General features: G+C 45.8%; 1 protein-coding gene across 5 annotated transcripts in view; it reads right to left on the reverse strand.

The window, feature by feature from the left end:
* Nucleotides 1-27,593, reverse strand: part of CASKIN2 (CASK interacting protein 2) — a 99,010-nt gene that overhangs the window by 68,819 nt on the left and 2,598 nt on the right. For all 5 annotated transcript variants that reach the window (XM_082203353.1, XM_082203351.1, XM_082203355.1 and 2 more), the window contains exon 2: nt 18,977-19,586. In XM_082203353.1, the coding sequence (XP_082059479.1) occupies nt 18,977-19,073 (97 nt within the window). In that variant the 5' untranslated portion in view covers nt 19,074-19,586. The remainder of the gene's footprint in view (nt 1-18,976; nt 19,587-27,593) is intronic.

The raw sequence follows: 27,593 nt of genomic DNA on the forward strand, positions 1-27,593 counted from the left end.
GCTACAACACTTCCTGTAGTGCAGCAGTTAAGTTCAAAAATAATATGGAATGGAGAAAGACGCATCAGTGGCAATAATCTACACAAGTCAGCTGTGGGTTAATCCTCATTTCCAAGATCTCCCTACAGTTCTGCTTAACAAGAAAAAGGAAAGCAACACGAGGGGATGACGATCTACCATTACAGAACATCCCAGTTTCTTGCATATCTCAGAATACTTAACTGCAGCTGCAGAACTCAGCTACTTTGTTTGCTAGATAGGAGTTGATATTATCGAAGGTGAAGAAGGATCGTGAGGCTATACAACTCTTATCTGTGGCAATAATTAACCAAAGGTTTCAATAACTTGTAACGTCTACAGATAACAGACGGTACTGCTGATATCCATGGTTGTATCACAGGCAATTAGATTCTAGCTGCCAATAACAGATTGAGGTTGCAATCCTATGCACACTTACCTGGGAGTAAATCCCACTGAACTCAACGGGACTTATTTCTAAATAGACACGTGCAGGATTGCTCACAGGTAGGCATATTAAATCATGCCCCTGAATTTTCTTTGTCAGAATGATGTTAGCAAGTTGTTCTTAACCGCACAATAATTTTCTGGGTGTATCCCATGTGTTATTTTGAACAGTAGGTGAGTCAAGGGAGAAGATGAATGGATAAGTAGGGCTGCAAACACTTGGAGCAGAGAAGCCAAGCTGTGGGTGGCAGTGGCTCTGATGAAATCAATTGCTTGGTAAAGCAGAACTTGGGACATGATCACTGTCAGTATCATTTGCTACAAGAAGTCTGCCAAAGTGCAGATCAGTAGCACATCATTCCCTTATTTTTCTGGCAGTCTAACATGTAAGACAGGGCTAGCCAACAAGGCATTCTCTAGAAGCCACCCTTCTCTAGAAGCCATCCAAGAAGTTCTTTAGAAGCCACAAGGTGTTGTCTAGTAGCCATGCAGATGGAAGTTGTAGCCCAAGACATTGAAGGTGGCATGCCCCAACATCTTAACTATGTACTGTTAAAATTCCTGTTCTCCGTTTACCAGTTCTGATGGTACTTGCCCTCCTCAGCTGGCCCAATGCAAGGAGGTGGGGAGTGAGTGTGAGGCCCATCTGACGTTCTGTGCCCTACCTGCACAGGTGGGCACAGATCGTCCTATACCTCCTATGCTTGCACAAATTGCATTGAAGCTTATGGTTGATTTCCCCCAAAATGGGTTGGTCCAACGATTCTCAACATATCAAAAGGCAATTTCCTAAATCACAAGAAAAAAAGTACAGTGGTACCTCGAGTTACATACGCTTCAGTTTACATATGCTTCAGGTTACACATTCCACTAACCCAGAAATATTGCTTCAGGATAAGAACAGAAATCGGGCTCCGGCGGCGCGGTAGCAGCAGGAGGCCCCATTAGCTAAAGTGGTGCTTCAGGTTAAGAACAGTTTCAGGTTAAGAACGGACCTCCAGAACAAATTTAAGTTCTTAACCTGAGGTACCACTGTACTCCCAAGCTGCTCAAGGTGGCTTACTCTCCATTTTGTCCTCACGACAACCTTGTGGGTAGGTTAGGTTGGGAAAGTGCCTTGTTGAAGGTGACCCATTGAGCTTCAAGCCTGAGTGACCCCTTGTCTCTCAGACCCAAGTCCAACCCTCAGTCTAAGGTCCACCACCACCTTTTCCCTTTCTGAATGCCTCCAGGACTGCTTCAAACTGAAACTTTCTACCAATAAAAACTTCCTCTCTCAATATCTGTGTCAGCTTTTCATTTTGCAGGAACAGGAGTTAGTTGATACCAAATCAGTTTCACGCCCTGCCCCCCCCTCCCATAAGATGGGAAGGTTTGGATCCACTGAACATCAGACCTACTTTAAAAATGGAGTGAATGCCCAACGATTATGGTTCTTAACAAATAAACGCGATAAAGCACTTGCATGTCTGTAGCAAAAATTCAAAATTGCAAGGGCAGAAAATCCAGATCTGGAGAGCAGAATAAAATATGCCCCTTGGAAGTGAACGCTTTTGCAGCAACTAGGCCAGCCTTCCATAAGCTGGTGCCTTCCCATCAACCTAACCATGCAAGGCTATGGCCATCAGGGAAACCCCTTCTGTGCTTCCTGTTCTGCCGAGGGGTTTTCCTGAAAACCTGATGCGAACTAAAGGATGGTATCCAGGGAAATTCCACCTCTGCCTGCATTTCCAGTGTAGGAGAAGCAGTATACTGGCCATCTGAGTCACACTCCTCCAGTGCACCACCTAGCCAAAGAATTTGAGGCAGACTGGGCAATGGTCACCCTTCCCACTGAACTGTACCTTCCCACCCATCCCTGAATCTGGACATCTGTGTGGGTCTCTTCCCGGTCCACCTAATGTATTAGCCTTGCTCCTGCATGGGAAGAATGCCCTGCAGACAGATTACACACAAAGGGCAGAATCACAAACTGTTTCAGTTAGGTGGGTTCTAATTTGCTATGTCAATTTTGAACTATATGCTGACGCTCCATCGCTATAAAGACATGTGCAAAAGGTGGGAAGAGTAAGGCAGGCAGGCAAGTTTGCATCACCCTCCATAGGATGGGCTGGATTGAGAGAGCGTTAAGTATTGTCCAGTCCAGCCCACTTTCCTTACTGTTTAGCACAAATACTGAGTTTTCCCTGTCCAGTTCATGTCCAACGCTTTATTCATGATATCACTTGGACCTTTTTAAAAGGTCTTCACTGTAATGCATACTGTTGTGAGATGGATACATGCCTTATTTCAGCATCACACAATTCCTCAAAATAAGACATTGCATACTCATAGTGCTCCTTGTTCCCAAAACATTTAATAACAACAACCAAAGCCATTTATTAATTGCTTTTTGCCACAGGCAGCTCAACTGCCGTAGTTACAAAAGGCTGTTGCACCTTTGGTCCCAGAGGGTGTGGTGCAACACGGACGGGGCTGGTACCTTTTAACAGACTGGCAGAAGATATGTAAACATTCAGCTTACGCTCTTCTGCCTGGAGATGAGTTGTCTTGTACGTTAATTTATCTGCTAAATGTTAAGCCAGGTTTGCTCATTCCACTGCTCTTCTTTCCGCTGCTTCGCAGAGTGCATTCCATGAGATTAGGCCAAAGGAAAATTATCTGCATCTGCAAGGGCCAGAGGGAAGACCAGAGATGCACCCAGATGATGGAGCATCTGGTGTTCTTCTACTCTCTTGGCCCATGGACCCACCTGTACTTTTTCCTGCTTGTGGACTTCCCATAGGCATCTGCTTGGCTACTGAGACTAGGATTCTGGGATGAGATAGGCCTTTGGCCCAAACAAGCAGAGTCTGGCTCCTCTCTGTCCTCTCTTTCAGACTCTGTGCTCAAACTGAGACCCTCGGCACCCAGCCTTGCCCTTGAATGGTTTTCTTCTTCTGACTCAAGCCTCCTGCTTCTACCGCCTCCCAGCTTGTCCCTTCCTCCTACCTGTATCCTGTGTCCCACCACCACTGCCCTAGGTCTAAGCCTTCTTCCTCCTCTGTATCATCCCTGGGGGATGGTTCTTGGGTTGGCACCTCCCACCACTCTCCATCATCCAGCCAGTCCCTGACACAAGGCTTATGCACCAAGTGCCCAGATCAGAGGTGGAGATCCTAAGTTGCTAGACTCCAACTCCCAGCATCTCTCACCATTGACTGCGCTGACTAGGGCTGGTGGGAGTTGGGAGTCCCACAACAACTGAAGGGCCACAATTTCCTGGCTCAGGTGGTCTTTGCCCACCTGCCGTCAGCACAGGGACACTTATGGCACAGTCCACATGGCAGAGGAGGGCAAAAAGGACCCCAATTTTGTGGAGGGCTGTCTACTTTGCTAGCTTACGATCCTTCTGTTTGTGCCCCATGCTCACAAGTAGCAGAGTTGTGTGGTAAAGCAAGGCAACTAGCAAGTTCCTTGCAGAGAGAGGCCAGCCTTACTTTCCCATTGTTGTGTACACAAAAGCCAGCTCCCGGTGGAGTACGCAGTGACCTTTATCTTGCAAAAGTTAGACCCAGAAATATATTTATGCAACCACTTCTGCTGAGGACGAGTCAAAGGGCAGGTATGCAGAAACACAGGCCTCCCCCTCTACCCCAAAGGCAACCCATTGCTAAGGCCCCACGGAGTCAAGGCGGCCTTGTCAATTATTTGTTTCAGTATTCGCTTGGGCAACAGCTGCTCCTCCCCTGGACCCAGAAGGGACAGCCAACTTTTGAAACTACAAACTGGACCCTTCAACTCTGGGCAATGCCAGGTGGATTCATGCTCCGAAGGTACAAGATGAGGGTCACTGGAGGAGCACGGTGTGTACAGTGACTTCCAGCCCCTGCAGTATCTTTTTACATGTTCTGCTGCAGCCTACGGTGGCGTGAAAGGAGGAAGAATAGGTGCTCCTTTGTCTCTTTATCTCTTGTCAAACGGCGCCAGGGAGTGTAGTTCTCCCCTTATCGCTGGCTGCTAAGTTCTCCTCTCTCTCTCTCTCCCATGCGCGCTCACACACGCTCCTGCCTGACACGTGAGTTGCACAGCTCCTTGGCTTTCTTCTAAGCCCTTGATTGGGGTGATATCATCGACACCACTGCCAGGAGATCGGATTGCTAAGCTAGAGCAGTTGCCGGGAGGCAGCGGGCATTTCCAGACAGGCTTAAAAACCGCTGGAGAGCCTTACTAACGCAGGTGGGGCTTCCATCTACAAAGTGCCATCCCCCCCCTGGCTTCAGAACTCTGGCTCCAAACCCATAATCCGAACTGGAAGGTGGGGAGCCCATGTACACCCACCTTCCTATTTGAGGAGGGAGGCGGGGTTCACCCCCACTTCCCTTCTCTGACTTCAGCAGTCAAAACAGGGGGATTTTTGCACTTTCATAGTTTGTTTCAGCAGCAGCAACTCCAGCACTGGCTCACTGCCAAGGCAGGCTGAGCACTCTTAAACATGCACGCGCACATACACATACAGAGAGTGTATAGGAATCCAAAGTATCTTGGCAGATTTAACTCTTTTCAGAGCCTGACTGGGGAATAGCCTGCACTGCACCAAACATCCCATGGAGCCCATTCCAGATGAAGCCGTCTCCTTCCAGCTGGGCTGTCACATGGAAGCTCCGTTCAACAACAATACAGAACCTGATGAATGAAAGCAGCGTTCTTCCAACTCTTTCCCTCCCAATGGCAAGCAACAGAGAAACATTCCTGCTCCTTCGGCTGCCCTCAAAGTCACGAAATGCTCATGCAAAAGCACAAGGGAGCCAATGAGGTTGAGCTGGTAGGGTTGCCAACGCCTGACCTGGAAGCTGCAGCCGTCGCTTTAACACAGGGATAGCGAATGTGCGGCTCTTCAGGTGTCGTTGGACTCCAGCTCCCATCAGCCCCAGCCTGCATGGTTGATGTCCAGGGAAGCTGGGAGTTGTAAGCCAAGCACCTCTGGAAAATAGCAAGGTCACAGAGACTTGTGCTACAGTTGTCCATTCATCCATCGTCCTCTCCTACTTGCTCCTACAAGCAATTACTCCAACACAGGGACTGATGGGCAAGTAAATAACAGCCACACCATTTATAAATAAAGTGTGCAATGTTGGGGCTCCAAACTGCTGTGTTAGCACTTTTCCCTTGTGTCCCATAACTGCCTCCACTTTTCCCCCTGCTTGCTCCTGGCCCAATCGTTGCCGTAGATTAGTTGTGACCCTCATGGTCCCTTCCAACGCCACAATTCTATGATTCTATTATTAGCATTACCGTGCCTTTGGGTCAATTTGCACAATGGTTGAAAAGGCACCCTAAGGAGACTTTTGCCTTTGTTGTTCATGCGGTAAAGTGGCTTTGTCAGACTACTGGGCTACATCACAACACTGCAAGTTACTATCTCAAGAATGAATGGAAGCACCAGTGGCGAACATCCATATTTGAAGGAAGTACACCTCTGACTGCCAGGTACTGTGGCAGAGCAACAAATCATTGTCGTCACCACCAAATGCCTCCAGAGGCATGTGGCCAGCCAAGTACTCTTTACTGGCATGTAAATGTCACTACTGGAATTATGTCACTTTCTCATGTGACCAAGAAGTGGAGCCCAGGTCAGGTTAGGGCTACACAGTCTTTAGATAGTGGCAAACAGTTCTCAGCGGCTCCATTTGAGAGCTAAGCGGTTTCCAAATACCTAACAGCCAGCTGGATTTGGGACATCTGAGAACCCCTTTTAATGGAATAGGACAGGATTGACACCCCCATGCATCAAGTGGTGTGCAGGGAGGTTGATCCTGCTTCCTGCAGGGTTCAGGTGTGCAAGAGAGCTCTCCAAGGGAATAACTGCCATTTACAAATTAATAAGAAAACTGCACTTGGTGGCACAGCTACAGCGAGGCATCTTGGCTCTCTGCCCATGACACTGGGCGACCTGGGATGTGCAGGGGGCACAATGCACCCGTCTCTCTCCTCAAGAGCGCACAGAAGTGCACTGCCACCCACAAGCAGGCCTGCAACAGACAGGCTTTTCTACCCATCATAATGAAGCATGGTTTTATAAGCTGTGTGTAATATTCAGTTAGAAGCATTAACAGTTAGAAGCATATATGCAAGGCAGATATCATGCCGCTTGAACTGCAGCCCAAATGTCTTTGCCCCCACTTGAAAAAGTCTTCTGTGCACCATTCAAATATCAATGCCTGCCCTTCTTCTAACCCCCTGCCCGTTGCAGGTCGCTTCAACTGCTGCAGAACAGGGCTGGCCCATGTCCTGGCTCTCACATCTTTTACTACTTTCTTAACATTTATGAAAGAGATTTGTACTCAGGCAAACAACAGTTTAGGCTCAGCAAACACAAGATCAGGAGTCATGGTTCAGGAATTCCAGAGCAGGGCAAGAGGTGCAGAACAGTATGGAAGCAACAGAGGTGTTCCAACAAGTTTCCATGCTCCACCCACCAAGCTTTTAAAGTTGAGGCACGATGCGCTCACATGTGGGAATGTCATGTGCTCTGTCGGGGTGAGTGCACCTGCTCCCTTCAAAGGAGGAGGTGTTTGGATCTAGGCAACAAGACTGCACTCTGCAGTTCAAGCTCCAGATCTGCCTCCCTCCTTGGTTGTGCCAAGACCTCCGCATCCTCCACCAAGGCTCTCTGCTCTGGATAAAAGCTGCAGGGACAGCTGGCACACCTGCTCCCTTTTTACAAACAATGGAAGTCAAGGTGGAAAGGGGAGATTTCCGGCCCTCCATTCTCACCATTCAGCCACCCACTCCCGTTTTGTCGTCGTCCTCCTGCTTTGGAGCCTGCCAGCCCAAACCCAACAGTGCTACGATGTGACAGCCTTGCCACAGAGAAAGATCTCGGTCCACTACACAGTGGCTCTCCTCTGGGCTAGGTGACTGCCCGTAACAACAATCCACTTGACTATGGCTTAGTAAACCATCCCATGCAGGAGCTATGCAGTGCTGCATATGGTATAAGCCCTTGATTGATTGATTTCATTAAATTGATACACCTCTTGAGTGTAAGAAAACCTTGAAGTGATTTACAAATGGCAAAGCAGAAAAAGCAAGGCAAATTTACAACCCTACCTTTAAAACATACAAAAGTTAAAATTCTGAAATAGATTAAGGTTACGTCAACTTTATAAGCATCTGGGTAGACTTATCTAAACAGGAATGTTTGGCTTTTCCTTTCCTACAAGTTGTAGGGAAGAACAGATTTGGCCCATTTCGGTTTCTTTCAGTTTCTCATTGTTCCAGTCTTAAATTAAACTCACAGTTCCTTATCTGCTTGCATTAAAAAAATCCTCATGAAAATTCATCAGTATCTTAATGAGAATTTCTCTGAAAATACACGTGTTTGTAAAGCTAGCATACACTCTTCTGCAATCAGTCTTCTCTAATATAAAGTATTTTTTACATTTTCACTAATATATGCATGTTTATGCATATGCTACCCCAACATACACATTTTCGAACAGATTTGTTTGGCTGTAGAACTGCATTGCAAAATTTAGAAAAGCACGACTTTCAGAAGCACAGCTGTGTTTCCATTCACATATTGTTTCAGGAAATGCAGATTAACAGATTCACATTAACACGCAAACCCAAATTTCTCTCCCATCCCTAGCAAACAGGTAAACAAACTGCAACCAGGATAGTCTTAGTGTGAAGCCCAAACCCAAAACTGTGGTTTGCTTCATTCTAACAAACTACAACCGCCTAAGTCCAACAACAAACAATGAATTAAGGCTGGCTAGTGACAGTGGTTTGCTAGGATGAAATAAACCACAGCTCCTTGTTCAGATGTCATGCTAAGCTATCCCCGTCACTCACACCAAGGGAGGAGCAAAGCCCACTGTTTGGGCACACAGTATGGTTCACTAGTCAACTAGCACTTTAGATTTAACAGTCCAAAGGGACCCAGTAAGAAAGATGACAAGAGAACATGACCAGCAAGAACCTTGTTCACCCCTCTCCTTTAGATTGGAGCAGACTTTCTTCTTGAACCTCTCTCACCCCCACTCACTCTCTGTGATACAGCATTAGCTGAAGGAGCTTATCTTATTGTGCTGGCCTTGGGGACATGGTGCTGCTGATTTTAGGCCCATCAAAGGAAGCCTAGCCCTTGATCTGGATAGCACTGCTAAAGTAGAAGGAGGGGTGCAGAGAAATGGATGGCTCTTTTCCCAACTATAGCAAACCTCAAAGTGCAAGGTGGAGAGGGAGAGGAAGAAATCAGAAATACAGTGGTACCTCAGGTTACATACACTTCAGGTTACAGACTCCAGTAACCCAGAAATAGTGCTTCAGGTTAAAAACTTTGCTTCAGGATGAGAACAGAAATTGTGCTCCAGCGGCGCGGCAGCAGCAGGAGGCCCCATTAGCTAAAGTGGTGCTTCAGGTTAAGAACAGGTTCAGGTTAAGTATGGACCTCCGGAACGAATTAAGTACTTAACCTGAGGTACCACTGTATCTAATTTCACCTGGTTTCTTTTCAAATTCTAATTCTTAGGCCTGGCTCATTTTCACTCACACATACACACAGCCTGCAAAAAAGAAGTGGCCCTTTTTAATGACCGCTGTCAGCTAGGGGCCTAACCCATTGCAAGAGGCACCTTGGATTTCAGAGACCCCAGCGTGAGGAGAGAATGCCAAGTGGACATGACTGCTGGCACACAACTCAGCAACCGCTGGATGGAAACCCCCCCACTGGTGGGGCACAGTCAGAGTGGAGAAGCGGAAGAAGGCCGATAAAGCAGAACTCAGTTGTCATCGATTTCCAGACACTATTGTGGCTCTTTCCTGAAACTCCCTGCCCTGCCCCTCCTTGTCACTCAGATCTGAAGAGGGGGTTTGTTTGCCAGTTGTGGAACTGCCGAACCTAATCGCACAAGGGGTGTGCAGATTGCCTAGCACTAAAGATTAGCCCTCCGAGATGGGATTTTAATGGATGGAGATTTAACCAGCTTCTACACAGAAGGGTGAGCCCTTATCCCTAACGCAAACAGAGGGGTTCACAGCCACACCATGACTTAATATACACCTCAGGAGCTCTAGAGACTCTGGAGCATTTTAACACAAGCTGTCTGGACAAAACCAAACATAGCATATGTACCATGGTGACCCTCCTGAACATTACCTCAAGGACGGGGTGACCTAGTAAGTTTTTGTTTTGTTTTTGCTGTTTAGCAGTCTGTTTAACCTAGTAAATGAACTTTGTGTGTTCTCTCCATTCCCCACTCACATCTGGACTGAGAGAGGCTGAGGAGCTCTCTAAGCCAGTGTTTCCCAAACGTTTTTGGGCAACGGCACACCTGTTTACTGAAAAAAAATCTCGCGGCACACCACCATTAAAGCCCCGCCCCGTGACGTCAGCGCGCAGCGTCACGCCGGGAGGGACGCACAAAAGTGAAAGTTTTTTCCCTCGGCAGCTCCTCTCAGCTGCGCTCAATCCGCCTCGGAGCGCAGGAGCGATGCCTCTCTCTGGCTCTCCCTCCGCGCAGGCTGAGGGAGGGAGGGAGGGGCGCGTGTGACCCGTCTCTGCTGGGAGACCAAACCCAGCGAGGCAGAGTCGCGCGGAGGTGCCCAGGCAGCGCTGCCGGCTGCGAGGAGGAGCGCCAGGCAGCAGCAGGAGGCGCGGCCTCTCCTCGCCGCCGCCGCCCCGCCTCTCGCCGCCCGACTCACCCGCCTCCCTCCAGGTATCTCGCGGCACACCAGCTGATGTCTCACGGCACACTCGTGTGCCGCGGAACACCGGTTGGGAAACACTGCTCTAAGCAAAAGCCCACATCCCTGTGGCCTTTGACTCAGCAGGGAGAGAGGCTCCTCCCACCATTAAGATGTGCTAAACAGAGGACAAAGTCCCTCTGTTGGCCCCCGCAGAGTGGTGGGCAGTTGCAGCCAGTTCCAGTATAGAAGCCAGCCAGCATCCCAAACAGGGATGCTTCAGTGCTGATTGTTGCCTGTCTATCTCTTTTTCTGGGAAAACTCCAATAGAATCCTCAGACTCAATGCCATGATACCATTGTTCACCATGGAGAGTCAACGAGATGCTCTCTTGCCACTGCTGCCACTCAGGATAAGCACCGGCAGGGGAAATAGGGACATTCCAGGATCAAATCAGAAGCCGGGATGGTTTTCGTAATTCCTGGAAAATCAGGACACTTGGAGGGTATGCATTTGATCTAAAAGGTGTTGGTTCCTGACCCCTGTGTTTGCTCCTTATGAATGCACTTGCTGGGTTAATACTGCCTATTTTGATATGCTGAAGGCAAGTCACCTGGCCCACCGCAATGCTACAAAATGTGATCACAACCTTGGGTTTTTAAACTGTCTTTGCAGTTTTCACCTCCTGGCTGGTTTCTGCTTGCTTGCTTTAAGGAACTCTTCCACAATGTTAATCAGTGATATATTTAAATGTGCATCCATTCAAATCACACATGCAAAGAAATAATGACATTTTTTTCTACACAGGGACAGCAAGCAGTTCTAAGTACAAAAGGCTCCCCTGCTTGATGCAGTACATTTTTCTGTGTCACATATTGGAGGGTAATCTAAAAATCAGAAAATTAAACGGCATCCTATGGAATTTGGAGAAATTACGGTAGGCTTAATTTGAACAGTCATAGCAACATTCATCTCTCCAATTTTGGCTGGTTTGAATGTGAAATATGAAATATTATAACAGGAAGCTTTCCATAGGCCTTACATTTGGGGAGGGGGGCTAACTAAAAAATACCCCAGACAAAACTGTGACTGTCCAAATGATGTCAAATTCACTAAAGCAAGAGAAAAGTCCTTAAAAGAGGACAATTTTGATTAAACCATTGGGGAATGTGAATTAAGGTTTCCCTAAGCCAGAGGTGGACAGACTCCAAGGTTGATGGATCTACCTTGTTACTGTTGTTTTACTAGAGCCCCAAAATCTACCAATGAGAGCAGAGTGCAAAAGACATAGATTTAAAGGACTGGTTGTCTCTGTGCACATTCTAAGTACAGGAAATAAATTCTGAGCATCAGAACTGAGCTGTCTTCACAATCCATTTACACAAAAGTCCGTTTTCATTTCAGCAACCTAGAAAACACTGTGGTTTTTTTTCAAATCACCCAGAGAATAACCAGTAGATCCCATCCTGATCTATCAACTGCCCACCCTTGCTCTAATTAATATGCCCACTGACTGGGGACCACTGGAGCTTCAAATCTACTAGACTTCTGCTCTTATTAAGATCCACAAAATTACACCGATTCCTGAAGCTGCTGCTTCATCTGGGTGTTTCTGAAGCTCTGCAGTTGTTCCCATCTGCTTCTTTGTATGAGAATGAACTAAATATAAATCCCCTTCCTTAGTTTCACTACCACAAGCAGCAACGGGCTTTACATCCCCAAACGGAAATACTACAATTGTTTTATGGAGAGTAGGTGTTCCAAGAGACAGGAGGACTCATTCTTGCAGCCAAGGCAGTATTTCTTGAAATATCTGAGACCTCTGGAATTTAGAAAGAAACATATCCTGCTGGAACATCCCCCTCCTTATGAGAAGTGCCTCCCATGATGGATAACAGATTCCTCCTACAGCAGAGAAGGAGCGCACAGAACCTCCCTAGATTAGACTCCCCCAACTATGCAGGCTCTCCAGATATTGTTGGACTAAAAGTTCCATCATCCCAGGCTCTTGGCTATGGTAGCTGGAACTGATGGGATTTGTAGACTAAGACACCTGGAGGGCATTAGGGCTGGGGAAGGTTCTTCAGTTTGATATTCTGACAACCAATGCAGCATATAAGAGTTTTATGTAGGAATGGAACAAAGCCAACATTTAATAACTAGGGTGCTGCAGAAGAACAAGCAAAAGAATCAGCACACACAACTGCATTTATAAGGCATGCAAACAGATCAGACATTCAACCCAAAAACTGAAATCCCAGGAAGATTTTGCTGTGGTGCTAACGGGTGGAAAGATTTGTGAATGGTGTTGAGCATGCTGAATCACACATACCTGTGATCTTATCTACACAGGGTTCATTGAAGTTCGCCTGCTGCAGACTGTTGATCCCAAACTGGAACGTTTTCCAGCGTCTACCTGAGACATTTCACACGCACCCATGGAAAGGTAATGTGCAAATGCAAGAAGTACTGGTTCAAATAAAGTAGCAGGAACAGCGGTCAAAGCACAATGGTTTCACCTAACCTCTATCAGATAGGTGCTTCATATTAAATGTCCTGTTTTAGCACTCCCAAAGGATGGGAAAAGCTCCCTCACATGTCATGCTTTTTAGATGCACACTTGAGAACGGTGTTTTAAATGTACACCTAAAAGCATAATAATGTGTTAATGTGGCAAATCTGTGTTTGCAAACAAAGCAAAACATGGAATTCATATGGATACACTCCTGAAGGAACAGAATTAGCTTCAGCTTCCTCTTGAGTGTACCACTTGCGGCAAAGCCAGGTTTGCCCTTGCGGAATATATGAAATTCTTCATTCCTTCCTTTAACTTTTAGTGCTTGCACTACTTTTAGCTGGTTCACTTATGCCGGTGGGAGGAAAAGCACTTACACACATTCCTGGTGTCTGTTACTAGTGTGGGCAGAGCACACAAAAACTGGCAGTGCCTCCTACAGTCCCTAATTTGGAAGCTTCCAGGCTCCTTCTACCACCAGTCAACACATCAGAGAACACTGCCTTAAAATTAGTTGATCAGTTTGCAATACCTAGGTATTGAAACTGTTCACACCGGTTGTCTGATTGAGCATCCTGGAAGCACTCTCAAATCTCACTTTTTGCCTTCTGCCGAAATCTCTGGTGAATTTCAAAAACCATGCTTTCATTCACAGTAGCTACTCAGACAGAACAGAAACAGGTGGTTGAAAGCATGGTGCTTTGTTTCTGATGTCAGTTTGAGTCCTTCACTTGAGAATGATAACTCTGAAAGCATTAGGGCAGTCTCCTTTCTGATACATTGAGAAAATCTCCCAAGCGGTTATACGTTTTCTGATGATCTTAGTCACTTCTCCACAATAATTTGGAAGACTAGAGATGGGATACATTCAGATCCCATCATGGGATCTATTCAGACACAAAGCCCCCAGCATGTGTGAAGACCAATGGAAGAACAGCAACAACAGTATTTTCAGAGGGGGAAATCCCACACAGAAAGATCACAATATTTATGGCAACTCATGAAAAGAGTCACTGTGGCTCAGCAGTAGATATAAGCACAACATAGCCATGAGATTAAGGCTGTGTGCACACAACATATATTTAAAGAACACACACACCCAAGAAACCTAGGAACTGTAGTTTGTTAAGGCAGCCATGAATTGTAGCTCTGTGAGGAGGAAATTAGAGTTCATATGATTCTGTGGGGATGTGCACTCAAAATGTATTGTGTGTATACTGCCCAAGAGGCACTCCAAGTCTTCCTTCCCATATTTTTAAGGGTTACATTTGATTACTTCTTCCTTACAAGTTCCTGCGATTACATGTAGGCAAATTTCGTGAGGCGCTTAGGGGATATGCAAAGAGGAGTGTGTGTTCTTTGAATACAACTGAAACCTTTGACAAGCTTCAGAAAGACCCTGCTCTTATGAGCTGACTGAATTAAAAAAACCCTCCCCCCCCCTCCAAAAAGGCTCACCAGACATTGTCCTTTCCGAGGGACAATAACCACCGACTGCTGCTGCCTCCTCCCCCTGGAATCTAAAGCCCCAGTCCTATTTCCTTCCCTTCTCCTCTGGGGCTACGGGGCTCAGCCCAGCCCAGCCAACTGGCCCATTGTTAATAAGCGCGTCCAGCCGAAAAAGTGATTGATCATCAGGGAGAAAGCCCAAAGCCTTGACGGGTCGTTTAACAATTTCAATTAAAGTCCGCTGCATTCAGACGCTGACAGAGGGAAAGAAAGAAGTTTGTGTTGTTGTTGTTGTTTTAAAAGGGGAGAATCATCTGCTGCTGCTGTGGGTGACAGCTCCTATGGCAACTCGGCAGGGTCAAAAGGGCTCTCTCCTCAGCGAAGGTGCAAGGTTTGAAGAAGAATCCCCCTTTCCTCCAGTTGAATTATCTGAAGCAGGGAAAGCACCCTTGCTTCCCTGTCCCAGAGCACAGCTGCAGGATGAAAACAAACCGTCCACTGCTGCCCACCCACCCCCAATAGGCCACTGCCCACAGTTCCCACAGGGCCACCCAATAATAGGTGATGTGACCCATTTGCGGAGCCATGCTCTCTCTCCCAGAGAAAATGCCCGTTGAATATTAAAACTACGTGTCCCTGAAGTTCCCATTGCCGGGACTGGCTCTTGATTCTCGGTTACGTGCAGCGACTTTTTTTAGACACACGCGATCCCCGAGGGCTAATCAGAGAGACGCAGCGCTGAATCCACTGAGACAGCAGAAGGACTCTTAGAGGGATTTTAAAAAACTCAGCATCTCGGCCTGTCATATGGAAAGAGGCGCTTTAATGAGCGGCAAAATGCGGCAAACATTCTGCTTTGTATGTGCCGTTTTTGGGGATGAGTGAGAATCGTAAGGGATCAGGAACAGAAGGCTTTCGGGAGGGTGGGGGCTGAACCTGCCGCCGCCACCCCTGCTGTCGAAGGAACTGCAGCACTGTCCCATCCAAAAGAAGCAGAGTAGCTTCTTTTGGTATGGAAAAATTCAGAAGGCCATGGCAGAGAACCTGTAGCCCTCCAGTTGCTGTGGGATAAGAAGCTCCCTTCGCCTCTGACCACTGGTCATGCTGGCTAGAACTGATGAGAAGTTTTAGCCCCAAAGTACCTGGAGAGCTACAGGTTACCCACCACTGAGGTTGTCCATTGGCACCCTTAATCCAGGATCCATCTATAAAGAGCCCTTAGGTGATTAGGTATAAAGGCCTGTAGGTACAATCCAAACATATTTGTGTCTTTCATTCTCGGTGGAAAGGCCCATCATACTGCTATTTAAGAGATGCCTCAGCCAAGCTGGCTTTTTACTTCAAAGGGCATCACTTTCTTTCACCCTTAATTTTTTAAATTCTACATACAGCCAATATTTGACAGTTATCCACTTAAACTCAGTATCTGCCAGTGGCTATTATCCAACACACCAAGATGTGTTAAGCATTATGCCGTTCCTCCTGTGGCAGCCATTTTGTGACTGGTGCCCACAGTGCTTTTTCAAAAGTTCAAAGGTGCCCACTGGCCCCAAAAGGATGGTCTGACCCCTAGCATTATGTCAAACTGTCAGGGAGGATCCGGGACCAGGGAGATCAAAGATACCAAAATAACTGGAGTAAATTTATTGAATATTTAAAGAAGAATTGTAAAGCGGTCAAGACACTAGCAGGATTGACATAATACCTCCAATGTATAATAGTACTAATTTGAGAATGATGTGTGTGATGGAAAGAGGATAAATATACCAGTTGTGGGGAGGGAGGGGGGTCATGACTCGGCAGAGTCAAAGGGAATGTATGGTGCTATTACAATTTGTTGGAAAAGAATATGTAAGGAAAACAATAAAAATTCACCTGGAAAAAAAAAAACAAAAGGATGGCGTGACCCCTAGCATTATGTCATGGAAGACAAAACTGGAACAAGTCTTTTCACCCCTTTATTCCCAGCCTCTTCAAAGCAGGTGTAAAGAAATTCTTCTGGGACGGTTCGCTGGCACGTTCGTCTTAGCAGACTCTCGCCACCCACAGCCCCATGCCCCAATCTCTTTCCTGGCAGATTATTTTTAAATTCTCACCCAAATCCCTTATATCGGCCACAAAACCACTGAGCAGCGCCTTAGCCCTCACTGGTATCCTTCTATGTAATCCGGCTTCTTGTGTCACAGCCTTGAGAATGTCCCCCAGATGTAGCTTTTGGGTAGCCAAAGCATCTGTCCTTTAAGCCCAGCACCAGGGAAATTCCTTACATCCTTTTCTCAATCAGAAGAAGCTTTGCAGCCCTTGACCCAGGCGCTTTTATCTCCTCCTGGTTTTTTCCTTTTTTAATCCTCAGTCCAGTTACTGTTTCCTATTAATGAATGCATGAACCCAAGCTGCTCTTACTCTTACCAAATTGTTTCTTTTGATTAAACAAACAAACATGGTTTGTTTTGAAAAGTGGTCCACAAGATTCAAACCCAAAGTCAGCCACCTAAGTATAACACTGAAAGGACTAAAGAAAATCAAGTCTCCAAACCTTCCATCCACAACAGGAAAAGGCAACTAGCAACACAGGGCCCCCGTTTTAGATGGGGGTTGCCAGTCAAAGTTTTTGAAGGAGAGAGAAGGCAGAGCTCCGACTGGGTCAAATGAAGCCCTGGACCTGGGCTGTAGAGCAAGGAATAGTAGCAGGCAGATTCCAACACTCCTAATGTTTCCTGATTGATAAAATTTTGCACATCCAAGATGGCAGGCAAAGGGAGAATGAGCCGCCATATCACCAATGCAGAGTGATATAAGGAAGACCTATACTCACTTTTCCCAAATGCTTCTTTCCTGAGAATTGCTAAAACCTGAATTACTGAATCTGGGGATTATGGTTCACTGGGGTTGGGGGGCTGCTACCCTCCCACCAGCACCCATAGAGCTGGTCACAGGTTGAGGTTCCTACTGCTCCCTAGAGGTCAGCCATACCCTGAGCAGATCTCTCCCTGGGAGCTGAAAGATGGAATATTCCACATGTGTACAAAGGATTCAGACTGCTACAACTGTACTTACACTGCTATTCTTTAGAACAAGGCTGGGGAACCTGTGGCCCTCTAAATGCTATTGAGCTCCATCTCCCAAAAGCCTCAGCCAGCCTAGCCAATTGTCAAGGATGATGGAAGTTTCAGCCCAGCAACATTTACAGGTCCACAAGTTCTCCACTCCTGCCTTAGGAGGATACACAACAGAGGATGGCAGAACCAACAGGTTAGAGAAGCAGGACTCGTTTAATGTGCAGGTTTCAAGGTGAGTGGCTTTGCCGGCCATTGTTATGCAATATTACGGCAAGTAAAAAGTTTCTGGCGCCAATCCAGCAGTGCCTGAATCACTCAAGCCCGTTGATTTCAGTGGGTTTAGGAGACATCTGTGTTAAGTCAATGACTTTCCATCCACAAGCTCTAACCCAGTCTTTCTCAACCTTGGGTCCCCAGACGTTCTTGAACCACAACTCCCATCATCAATGACCACTGGCCATGCTGGCTAGGAATGATGGGAGTTGTCAACAAGTTCTAGGAACGCAAGGTTGAGAAAGGCTGCTCTCACCTGTGAAGGGGGTGACTCTTATCTTGATCCATTCCTCCAAACAGAAAACCCAACAAGTCCCACAATAACTGCAACCTGAATGCACTTCACCACAAAGGATCTCTCACTGCATCTATTTTAATTTTCCTATTAAAAAAAGTATCCTTCATCATTGTTGTGGAATCCTGTCTGCTCACAGCTCCCGCACCACTTGAGCTTTCTGACACTTGGGAAGTAGTTGGGACCAAGAAAAGCAAAGTGTTGCGGAAACAAGGCCAACCATGATGACAAGGTCTCCTTTTATTGCAGATTAGCTATCAGAAGCAACATGAGCCGAGTCTGCAACTCACAGTCCACACACCCCACTGCAACTGGAGCCACATCCTACACTTCTACACTCAGATCCTGCCCATGCTGTATTTTATGGTTCCTCCTCCTATGTATTTATATAAAAATAGGGCAAGAAAAGTTCCCCACTCCTGCAACAGTTGCCTCCTGCGGTTGTGTTAAGACCTAGGATTCATGAAACCCACCCATTGAACGCTCTGATTAGGGGTCTTCACATGGTACATTCAATGAGTGTACAAACTAGGGATGCAACAGCTGAGCTGCACATGTCAACAAGTCTTCCGCTTGTGTAAAGACAACTTATACCTGTGTCCCATGTAATGCATGAAGGCGCCTTTTTTTCTAGGTCAGGGGCAGGGAAGCTTTGTTCCGCTGGATGTCTGCATTCCCATGGAAGGGGTGGAGAGAAGTGGTTGTGGTCTTCATATTAGCCAGAATCCAGAATTTTCAGGACCCAGCACAGGAGCATAGCGAGCTGCCCTGGGAGAAAGAGAAGGATCTCTTCTTCTATGAACAGCTCATTGGCTTCCGTGTGCTGAGAAAGAGACTGTTCTCAGTGTGTAGCGTGGAAACGCAACTAGCTGCCCACAGAGAAAGAGACTGCTCTCTTTTCTCCATGGCCAGCTTGCTGGGTTTCTATGATGCAACACCCAAAAAAATGAAGTCTCTTTCTCAGCACATCACAGAAAGAAGGGAGAGAGGGCATGCATGGGCTACAGATATCCAGCGCCTGATGACTGGTGGTCTACATGTGGCCCATGCTCTGTTCACCCGTTGTAGATTAGCCTGCTACTTTCAACCTTTAGCCTGGAAGCAACCACCAGCCACAGCATATCCCTTTTGTTGCAGTAACCAAAAGCTCTTTGCCAACAGTCACAAGACTCTTACGATCTCACTGGTGGGTGCTGACCAATCATGGGAGAATGCTGCAATAAGACGTATGCAATAAGACATACTTACTGCTTTTGGATGCCTTGACCTTTGCCACCAATTTCTGCACACCAGGTACATCCCCGTTTTTCACAGCCTGGATCAGCTCCTGCTCTCGCCCCATCATGAATAAGGGCAGCTGCTCCTCTGATTTATGAAGCCATCGGAGTGCTCCGTGTGTGCGTGTGTGTGCGATAACTAGTCAAGATAAACTCCACCAGAGACGTGGGGGGCCGAGGAGCAAGCCAAACAAATGAAATATATTCAGAAATCCCACAGTACATAAAAAAGTCTCTGTTAATGATGATAAATGCTACCGGGAGTTGCACTTCTTTACAAGGGAATGGAAAGGAGATGAGGCCTTGTTAAAGAATATTCAGTCAATTAAATGGATGGTAATTCAGCGCTTAGGGACTGGATCCCAGCTGTTTGTAGAAGTCAGGAATGAGAAATTAATTGTTTGTTAAAAGGTCCAGGCAACCCAGGGGGCTATATTTCGCTAAGCCCGGGGTGTCCCAAGCAATCTCCAGTTCTTCCTAGATGAATACCAGGCCCATCACAGGTAAGAGGTATCCTTCGAGGCTTCAGGTCTGCAGATCCGGATTGTTTGCAGCCAACACTTGAGCAGTTGTTCAGATACCTGTGAAGATGAAGGACAGAATCTGTTTTCAAAAAGGCTGTTGACTCTTTGGAATGTTGTGCCCAACCAAATCCTGAATTCCAATTTGCTTATTTTCCGTTCATGTGTGTGTGCTGTGTGTGCGTACGCATGCACACACTTTCGCTGCTACTCTGACTAACTACTAAGACAAAGAAAAATCCAAGATCGGAGACAAGATGGAAAGCTGGGCTTCGTGAAACAAGTACATAGAAGATTCAATGAGGATAAAGGAGAGGAACCAGGAGTGGTGTCAACTGTGCTCAGAAATCTAATCCTCCAAACATTACACACAGCACTAGTTCTCCTGTATCTTCAAGAACTTTAGCAGAAGCACCACACATACCTTTGGGTTTTTAAAAAAATATTCTGCCCTGTTACTGCTATGAGGTCCTAGAAACTTCCCCTCTTAAAACTAACTGGTCTCAATGTTCCAAATTCTGCAAGAGCTGTCCAAGATATTCGATCATCGGTGGTGTGACAGCAGCCATGCACGTTCATTAGATCACTTGCTTACTATTCAAATACAGCATGGCGGCCACTTTCGCTTATGTTTCGTACAGAGATGGGGAGCCTGAACATCCCAACCCCTGCCCCTGATGTTGAAGGACTACAACTTCCATCAACAATGCTGGCTAGGACTGGTGGGAGCTGAGAATCGGACAACACCTGGAAGTCCCTGGAGGTTTAATGCAAAGAGAGAAATCAGATCATCTACATAGACCTTGAACTGGTACACAGGAAATAGCATTCAGTCCTTACTCCAGCTCTATAACATCAAGAGCTGCATAGGATGTTGGTGGAATTTGTCTGATGCACAATGGCTGCTCCCACCCAACTGTCCTTTAATACCCAAACAAATATAAACACCCCAGGTTAGAGTGGGGTGCCTAAGCAGATGCTACTGAGGGACATAGCAAAGAGACTAGTGAGTGAACAGTCTCATCTGCCCCACCAGCCTCAGAATTCTGCTGCCCCTTGGGTTCTGCAAGTAACATTCAGTGGTAAACACACCCACCATGATTGAACATGACACACGTTTTGAGATATGTCGGATACCACAGGACACTGCTCTGGCAAGCAAAGATAGTTTCAAGTTACCCTTTTTTTTATTCTGAAAATGTGCAGCTGTAATCTCCGCAGAATGTGGAATGTGGAAGATGAGGAAAACACGCACGCACAATTTCTATCCAAGAGTTATTACAATAAATGCAAATGTATTAGATCAACTGGGTACATTTCTGACATATTTACTACAGCCCGGAGCACAGCGCCAAAGGAAGCCCAGGGGAAGATTCTCTTACAATGGGGGTCAATTCTCTGCTATAGAATGAAAGGTTTTGGGTGGCAGGCAATCCATCATCATTGCCCTCACTAATCCGTTTCAGCAGCTAAATTAACTCTGATCATTGTGATATTGCACCATATTTCTAGGGCACAGCATCTTGGGAAGAATTACACAACCTCACCTCGCAGCTGACTTTATTTTTATCTTGAGTAGATTATATTTTATATCGCTCCCCCCCACAACCTCCCTTAAAGCTAGGGAGGGCTTGAACTGGTTGTTTGCACAACACTGGGAGATCCTCAGATAAACAGGTTGCCTTAAGGTAAAGCAATCAAGATGGAATCAAAAAGGTAGAGATGGAGGTCAGTAACCACACTTATCAAGTGTTCAACATGTTCACCTGTAGAACATTCACCACACACTCATCTCCCTTGTTGCCAAACAGTACAAGGCTGCTCTAAAGACTCAACCAATGTCCCAGTTTGAACAGGCAGCGTTCACACCAAACTATTTCTACCAAAAAGTAGATCTGGCTTTGAGGCGATGCTCAGAATCCAAAAACTTACTAACCCTCTTTGGGTGTTGTATTGCTGAGTTAAAACATGATGGGAGGGGGTGCATGGGAAGAAGCGCAGTAGCTCTGCCCCCATCCCACTTCAAAATAGTGCAGGGAGCCTTCATGATCACAGGGAGCTCCCCATTTCAGAAGATCACCCTCCTGCTTTCCCAAGGAGATCAGAATCGTGTTGTGCTTGTGTGCTCCTGCGGCCAAAGTTCCTTCACCTCCCTAATAAAATCTTTGAGCCTCCCCCACCCCCAGTTGATGGGCATTGCCATTCAAATGGTGTCTGCGGCCCTGCCCCCCAGTTGATGCCATTGGCTCCCCAAAATATTTTATTCAAGTTGGCACCCCTGTGTGTGCATCACCACTGCACCCACTGGGATGCTAAATTTATATGCTGAGCGATGCTCTTGTCATGCAGTTTCAGCCCTTCTGAATGTGCCCATTCAAATCTAATGCTCAACTGCATGTACTAATGCACAAAGCGGCTCTCCCTTCTAATTCAGGACACCTTCCCAGCCACCATCTTAACATACTGCTTCTTGCTGCTTACAATTAGGCAGCAGTGTGCATACTACAGAAATGCCTGGTCTGATACCTTCACCTGGGCGAGGGACAGCCATTGTGGTGCTCTCCAGCAGCTGTGGACTACCATCATCCCTGACCATTGGTCATGCTGGCTTGGGGTGATGGGACCTGGAGTAATAGTCCTAAACGTCTCGAAGACCACCACCTTGGTATCCCATACCTAGCGAGTACTTCCTAAAGGGACCCTTCAGATCTAGAGATGTAGCAGATTTCAGCAGCAAAGTTTGTCCACACAAGACAAACAGGCACTAACTGACTTCTTTAAGCAATAAAAAAAATGCTTTTGTATTCCTTGTACCTAGATCCATCTACTACCTGACAGCAGCAGTTATTTATACCTGCTTCAGTGACAGTGTTATAAACCACTTAATCCACAAAATCTCTAAGCGATCTGAATCAAACAGTGAAATAATCAGGATTCTACTAGTATTTGTATAATGGTATGCAAATAAAATCAGGAGAATTTGAGAACAAGAAATTTTCTGTCCAGATAGGCTTGCTGAAATTAAAGTTTTGAATCAGCCTAATGAGGATGGCTGCCAAATGTTATTAGGCAAGGGAGTCCCAAAGCACAGGTGTGCTGCCACACTGAAAAGATGAACTTCTTGGAAATGCAGAACAAACAGCACTTACAAAAGCCCACGTTGCGCAGAATGAGGGAGGTCAGACAGGCACACATGGGACAAGGCAATCCCTCAAACAAACTGGTTCCAAGCTGTTAAGGGCTTCATATACTAATAGAAAAAAACCTTGAACTTGGCTCAGTAGCAAATCAGCAGCCACTGCGGATCTTTAAGCAAATATGTACTATGCTGGCAGGATCTCAATCCTAAAAGCAACCATGCTGCATCATTCTGTGCTAACAAGAAGTTCTGGAGCAACTATAAGGGAAGTCACATATGGACTGCTTTGCAGTAATCTAGTCTTGACGCTACCGATGTCCAGACTCCTGTGATCAAGCTGGTAGAAGTTTTGCAGTGGTTTCCATCACCATCAACACCAAAAAGCAGCTCTGAAAGGCTCTGGTTAAAAGTGAAGAAAGGCCATGGGAGAAGTGTGTGTCTGTGTGTGTGTGTCTGTGTGTGAGCTTAACCCATTGCCCTCCAACCATTTTCCTGTCTGCCCCCTGCAGCATTTCCACTCAGGGGGGGGGGGAACTATGGGAAGTACCAAGTCGTCAGGTGATGAGGCAGCAAGTAAGAAGAGAACTAGACATATTTAAGGAGGATAGGCCCATCAGTTGCTTAGGCATGATAACTAAGTAGAGCCTCCATGTTCAGAGGCAATATATCCCTCAAGAGCAAGTGCTGATGGGAAACAATGGGGGAGGACTCTTGCCATCATCTCCTGCTTATGGGTTTCCTGGAAGTATCTGGTTAGCCAGGGCTGGAAACAGAATGCTGAGATAGAGAGACCTCTGGTCTAATTGAGTAGAGTCCTTCTTGAGTGATGTGCATTCATGAGTGATCTAGTCCTCTGTTTACTACCAGGATCATGCAGAAGTTACATGAGAACAGAGAAGGTCTGCAAAAAACCAGTTCTATACACCATATAGAACTACAGGATTGTTATAGCAGAAAAAGGACCCTTTCCTTCTTTAGAACTGATAGACACAAATACAGTCTGCAGAAATAACACGCCAGTTGCATCAGGATTTCAGGCAGATTATGTTAATTTAGCATATGGTCATTCCCAGGCTGATTCAAGTAATGAATGAGTTTCAGAGTGTCAGAGCAGCCATGCCCATGGTGGGAAAGTGAAAACCCAACAAGATTTGGCAAGTTAATCCTTCTTCATGAGGATGCAGGGTTTGATTGGGTTGGGGGTTTTTAAGTGACCAGGTGGAGCTGTGAAGTCTGTCTGGCAATCCTACCCCTCCTGTTTCCACATGCATGGGAACTACCTTTAATAATAATAAATAATACCTTTAATAATAATAAGGTACTCTGTATACGCTCAGAGGCACTCATCTAATTACGACCACATATTTCAGGGTTGAAAACAGACTCCGTGGCTAAACTTTAGTGAAACCTGGCTCAAAATAAGATCTACCAAGGTGGTCCTTGCCAGAGAACTTGGATATCAAGTTAGTAGTCCTGCCATAATGGCAACTCATCATAGGCTTCTGGACCCTGAAAGGGCAAAAATCCTCACCGACTTTTCTAGCCCTTTTTAACATACCAATTTCCTACATTATGTGTTTCCTGGTTTAAAGCCAACCCTGAGAAATCTGAAGCACAAAAAAACCCCACCATCCTGAGTTCCTTAGAGGGAAGATGAGGATACAAATGTGATAGCTAGATGGATATAGATCCATCTGTCCCCACAGAACCCCACTTGCCTATCCAGTCAGAAGCTGGATAGCTCAGTTGGTTAGAGCCTGGTGCTGACAAAGTCAAGGTTGCAGGTTCGATCCCCATAAGAGACAGCTGCATATTCTTGCATTGCAGAGAGTTGGACTAGATGATTCTCCTGCCCCTCCCAACTCTATGATTCTATGAAATATCTATGACATACCTGGGAGAAGGCAATGTTATCCATTCTTTCTCTATGTAACAGTGGCTAGAGGTCACTATTTAGCAGTGGTCAAGGATTGGGCTTTTTCAACAGTGGACCCCAAACTTTGAAACCTTTACTCAGAAGCGGGTAAGATGGTTCCAACATTGCTGCCTTCCCAAAAAGACTGTAAAACGGGGACCAAGTGCTCCCCAGGGGCTACTGGGCTACAACTCTCATTATCGCTCGCTCTTGCCCATACTGGTTGAAGTTCAGGGGAGCTTGAGTCTTAGCAACATCTGGAGGGCCAGAGGTTCGCCACAGTAAGATCTTCCTATTTGGCCAAGGATTTAAATTTCGTGGAGGCACTCATATATACGTTTACAGTGGTACCTCGCAAGATGAATGCCTCGCAAGACGAAAAATGCGCAAGACGAAAGAGTTTTCCGTTTTTTGAGTCGTTCCGCAAGACGAATTTCCCTATGGGCTTGCTTCGCAAGACGAAACGTCTTGCGAGTTCTTGCGAGTTTGTTTCCTTTTTCTTAAAGCCGCTAAACCGCTAATAGCTGCTAAGCCGCTAATAGCCGTGCTTCGCAAGACGAAAAAACCGCAAGACGAAGAGACTCGCGGAACGGATTAATTTCGTCTTGCGAGGCACCACTGTATTGTGATTTATAATTATTTGCTTTTGTTTACATGCCTTGCCTTCTTTATTTTTCGTGCAAACCACTTTGAGTTCTGTGGGAAAGTTGTATGAAACATTTAAAAAAGTAAAACAAAAAAATGAACAATAGAGGATTGTCTTCAGTGTATTGAAATGAAGAAGCCCATTAATTTCAACAGGCCTACTCTGAGCAATAACTTAGTTTGAGCGCTTGGCCTATTTCTCGCAACCCCTTTGAGAGGATATTGGAACGCGATGATATATACACTAGAAGTTCTTACATAACTCTCCTGGGTCGCTTCCCCTGAGCCCAGAAGCATCAGGGAGCAAAGGGTGGAGGAAAACTGAAAAAGGTTGTGGATATCTAGGGGATTTCTAAAACAATGCTGCTTTTTTTAAAAAAAAAAAAAAAAAGGAGGAATGTGGTGCAGCTCTGGAATTTGTTCTGTGAAGCAGCAACATTCTGAATGAAGGCGCATCCCTTGACAGTCCTTTTCTATCTGGAATTGACTGGGGTTTGTGTGGAGTTGCTTACCAAGCTTGATGAACTAGGAACAGTCACAGCCACAGTGGAAGAAAGGAGAATCAGAATCTTACAGTATATTTAAGAAGGGGGGCACATGCTGGTTTTGAAACAAGGCCTAATATTGAAAACAGCTCAACTGGCGGCACTGTTTCCTGCATACCTAACCTGCCTCTTCTGCTGTTTCCTGAGGCCATCTCCTCTTCATTTGGGAAGAATAAACTGAAAGGTGAAGAGCTTGGTGGATGTGGACAAATAAAGTGCTTGAAGTCAACAATGACTAATCCCCATTAGTAGTGGTAACTTAACACTCTCTACTTTCCATCACCACACAAATCCCCATTTCCTTCAAGTTCTGACAACCCTGAGAATCCTCAGCTGTTTACAACCTTTGCTCTGAGGCAGAAGTTGTTGCCTCAATTGTCAATGCAGAAGTGATAAAAAGGTATAATCCCTGCCACCTCATCCTCACAGCATCTGAAGGATAAACCGGCAGAATAGATGGGTTGGCCCTTTCAAATGTTAATCCGGCACAATAGAAAGATTTGAATCTTCAAATGGTCTTGGGATGGGAATAAAATTGACCTCCCGCCCAGTGAATATCTGAGTGACCTTGACTCAGGAAGGGAGTAAAGAGGAAGAAAAGAATATTTAAGAGGAATTCCACACTGCCACAAAAAAACAACCCACTGGAATTTGAATTGTAAAGTAAATCCATGACCCAAAAGGTAGGGTGGTGGCTACATCAATAGAGCTGAATTACTTGTCTCACAACAGATAAGTGAAAATCCAAGAAGCCCTCTGTCACAACTTGAAACTGATCACAGAGCGGCCCCTTTCAGGCAGTCAAAAGACACATACTTGAATTAATGTGGAGATGAATTTATAGTACTGGGTAACAAAGGATGCGCATTCAGATGCACATACAATATAATGACTGGGGTGAGGTGGGAGAACATGAATATAAAATTATGTCTGAGCTTGATCAAAGATGCATTAAACTGTCAAGAGATACAAACGGAGCATTTCCCAGTCTCTAACAAAGAAGGCATCTGACAGTAGCAAGCAAGTTCTCCACAAAGTAGGGTGGGATTATATGGTGTTTAGTGCTAGATGTTACAGTGCAGAGGAGTGCAAAATCACCATAAGGAAATGGCTGGGCCATGCTTAATGATAAACTCCAGATTAGGATGGTTTAGGAGAAAGGGTGCCATTTAGAGCAAGGAGTTCCCTCCGCCTTCACCATGCATGAAGACCATGTAGGATCATAACTTCATGAATGTTTGTCAACGGTTTTCCACCACTGATCTTCAACCTTCAAGACTCACTAGTGGGCCACAGCCTGAGCACTATCACCATGCAAATATATGGTTAAAGGTTAAGAAAGGCGTCCTGGGTCTGAAAAGTTTGAAGAGACCTAGCCTACTCATTGACTAGTTGGCTGCTACCTCACCAATAACTGAAAGGGAACATCTGAGATGTATTGCTAGTTCTTCAGACTAGCAACCTAGACTTTGAAAGGAGATGAGTGAATACTGCACTGGGGGATGTTCAGAAAGCAGGGTGAAGACTGAGAGAAGTAAGGAGATTTGGCTGGCTGAGAGAAAAGTAATGGTAATGTAAAGTTCTGCAATAGTCAAGAGTCCATATATTCTTCTACCACAATGAGCACTTTAAGTACAGTATCTTCCATTTCTGATCTAGAGAAGTTCTCACTCTTTTTAAAAAAACTTTGATTATGTTTTTTGTTTGTTTAATTTTATATTTTAAAAAACTAAAAATATATGAATATAAAAAAGAGCATTCAGCAGGGGAGGGACTGCAGCGCACACGCACCAGGTCCAATCCCCAGTATCTCCAGGATAAAA

The sequence above is a fragment of the Podarcis vaucheri genome (assembly GCF_965113315.1).
Source record: "Podarcis vaucheri genome assembly, chromosome: 2".
Taxonomy (NCBI): domain Eukaryota; kingdom Metazoa; phylum Chordata; class Lepidosauria; order Squamata; family Lacertidae; genus Podarcis; species Podarcis vaucheri.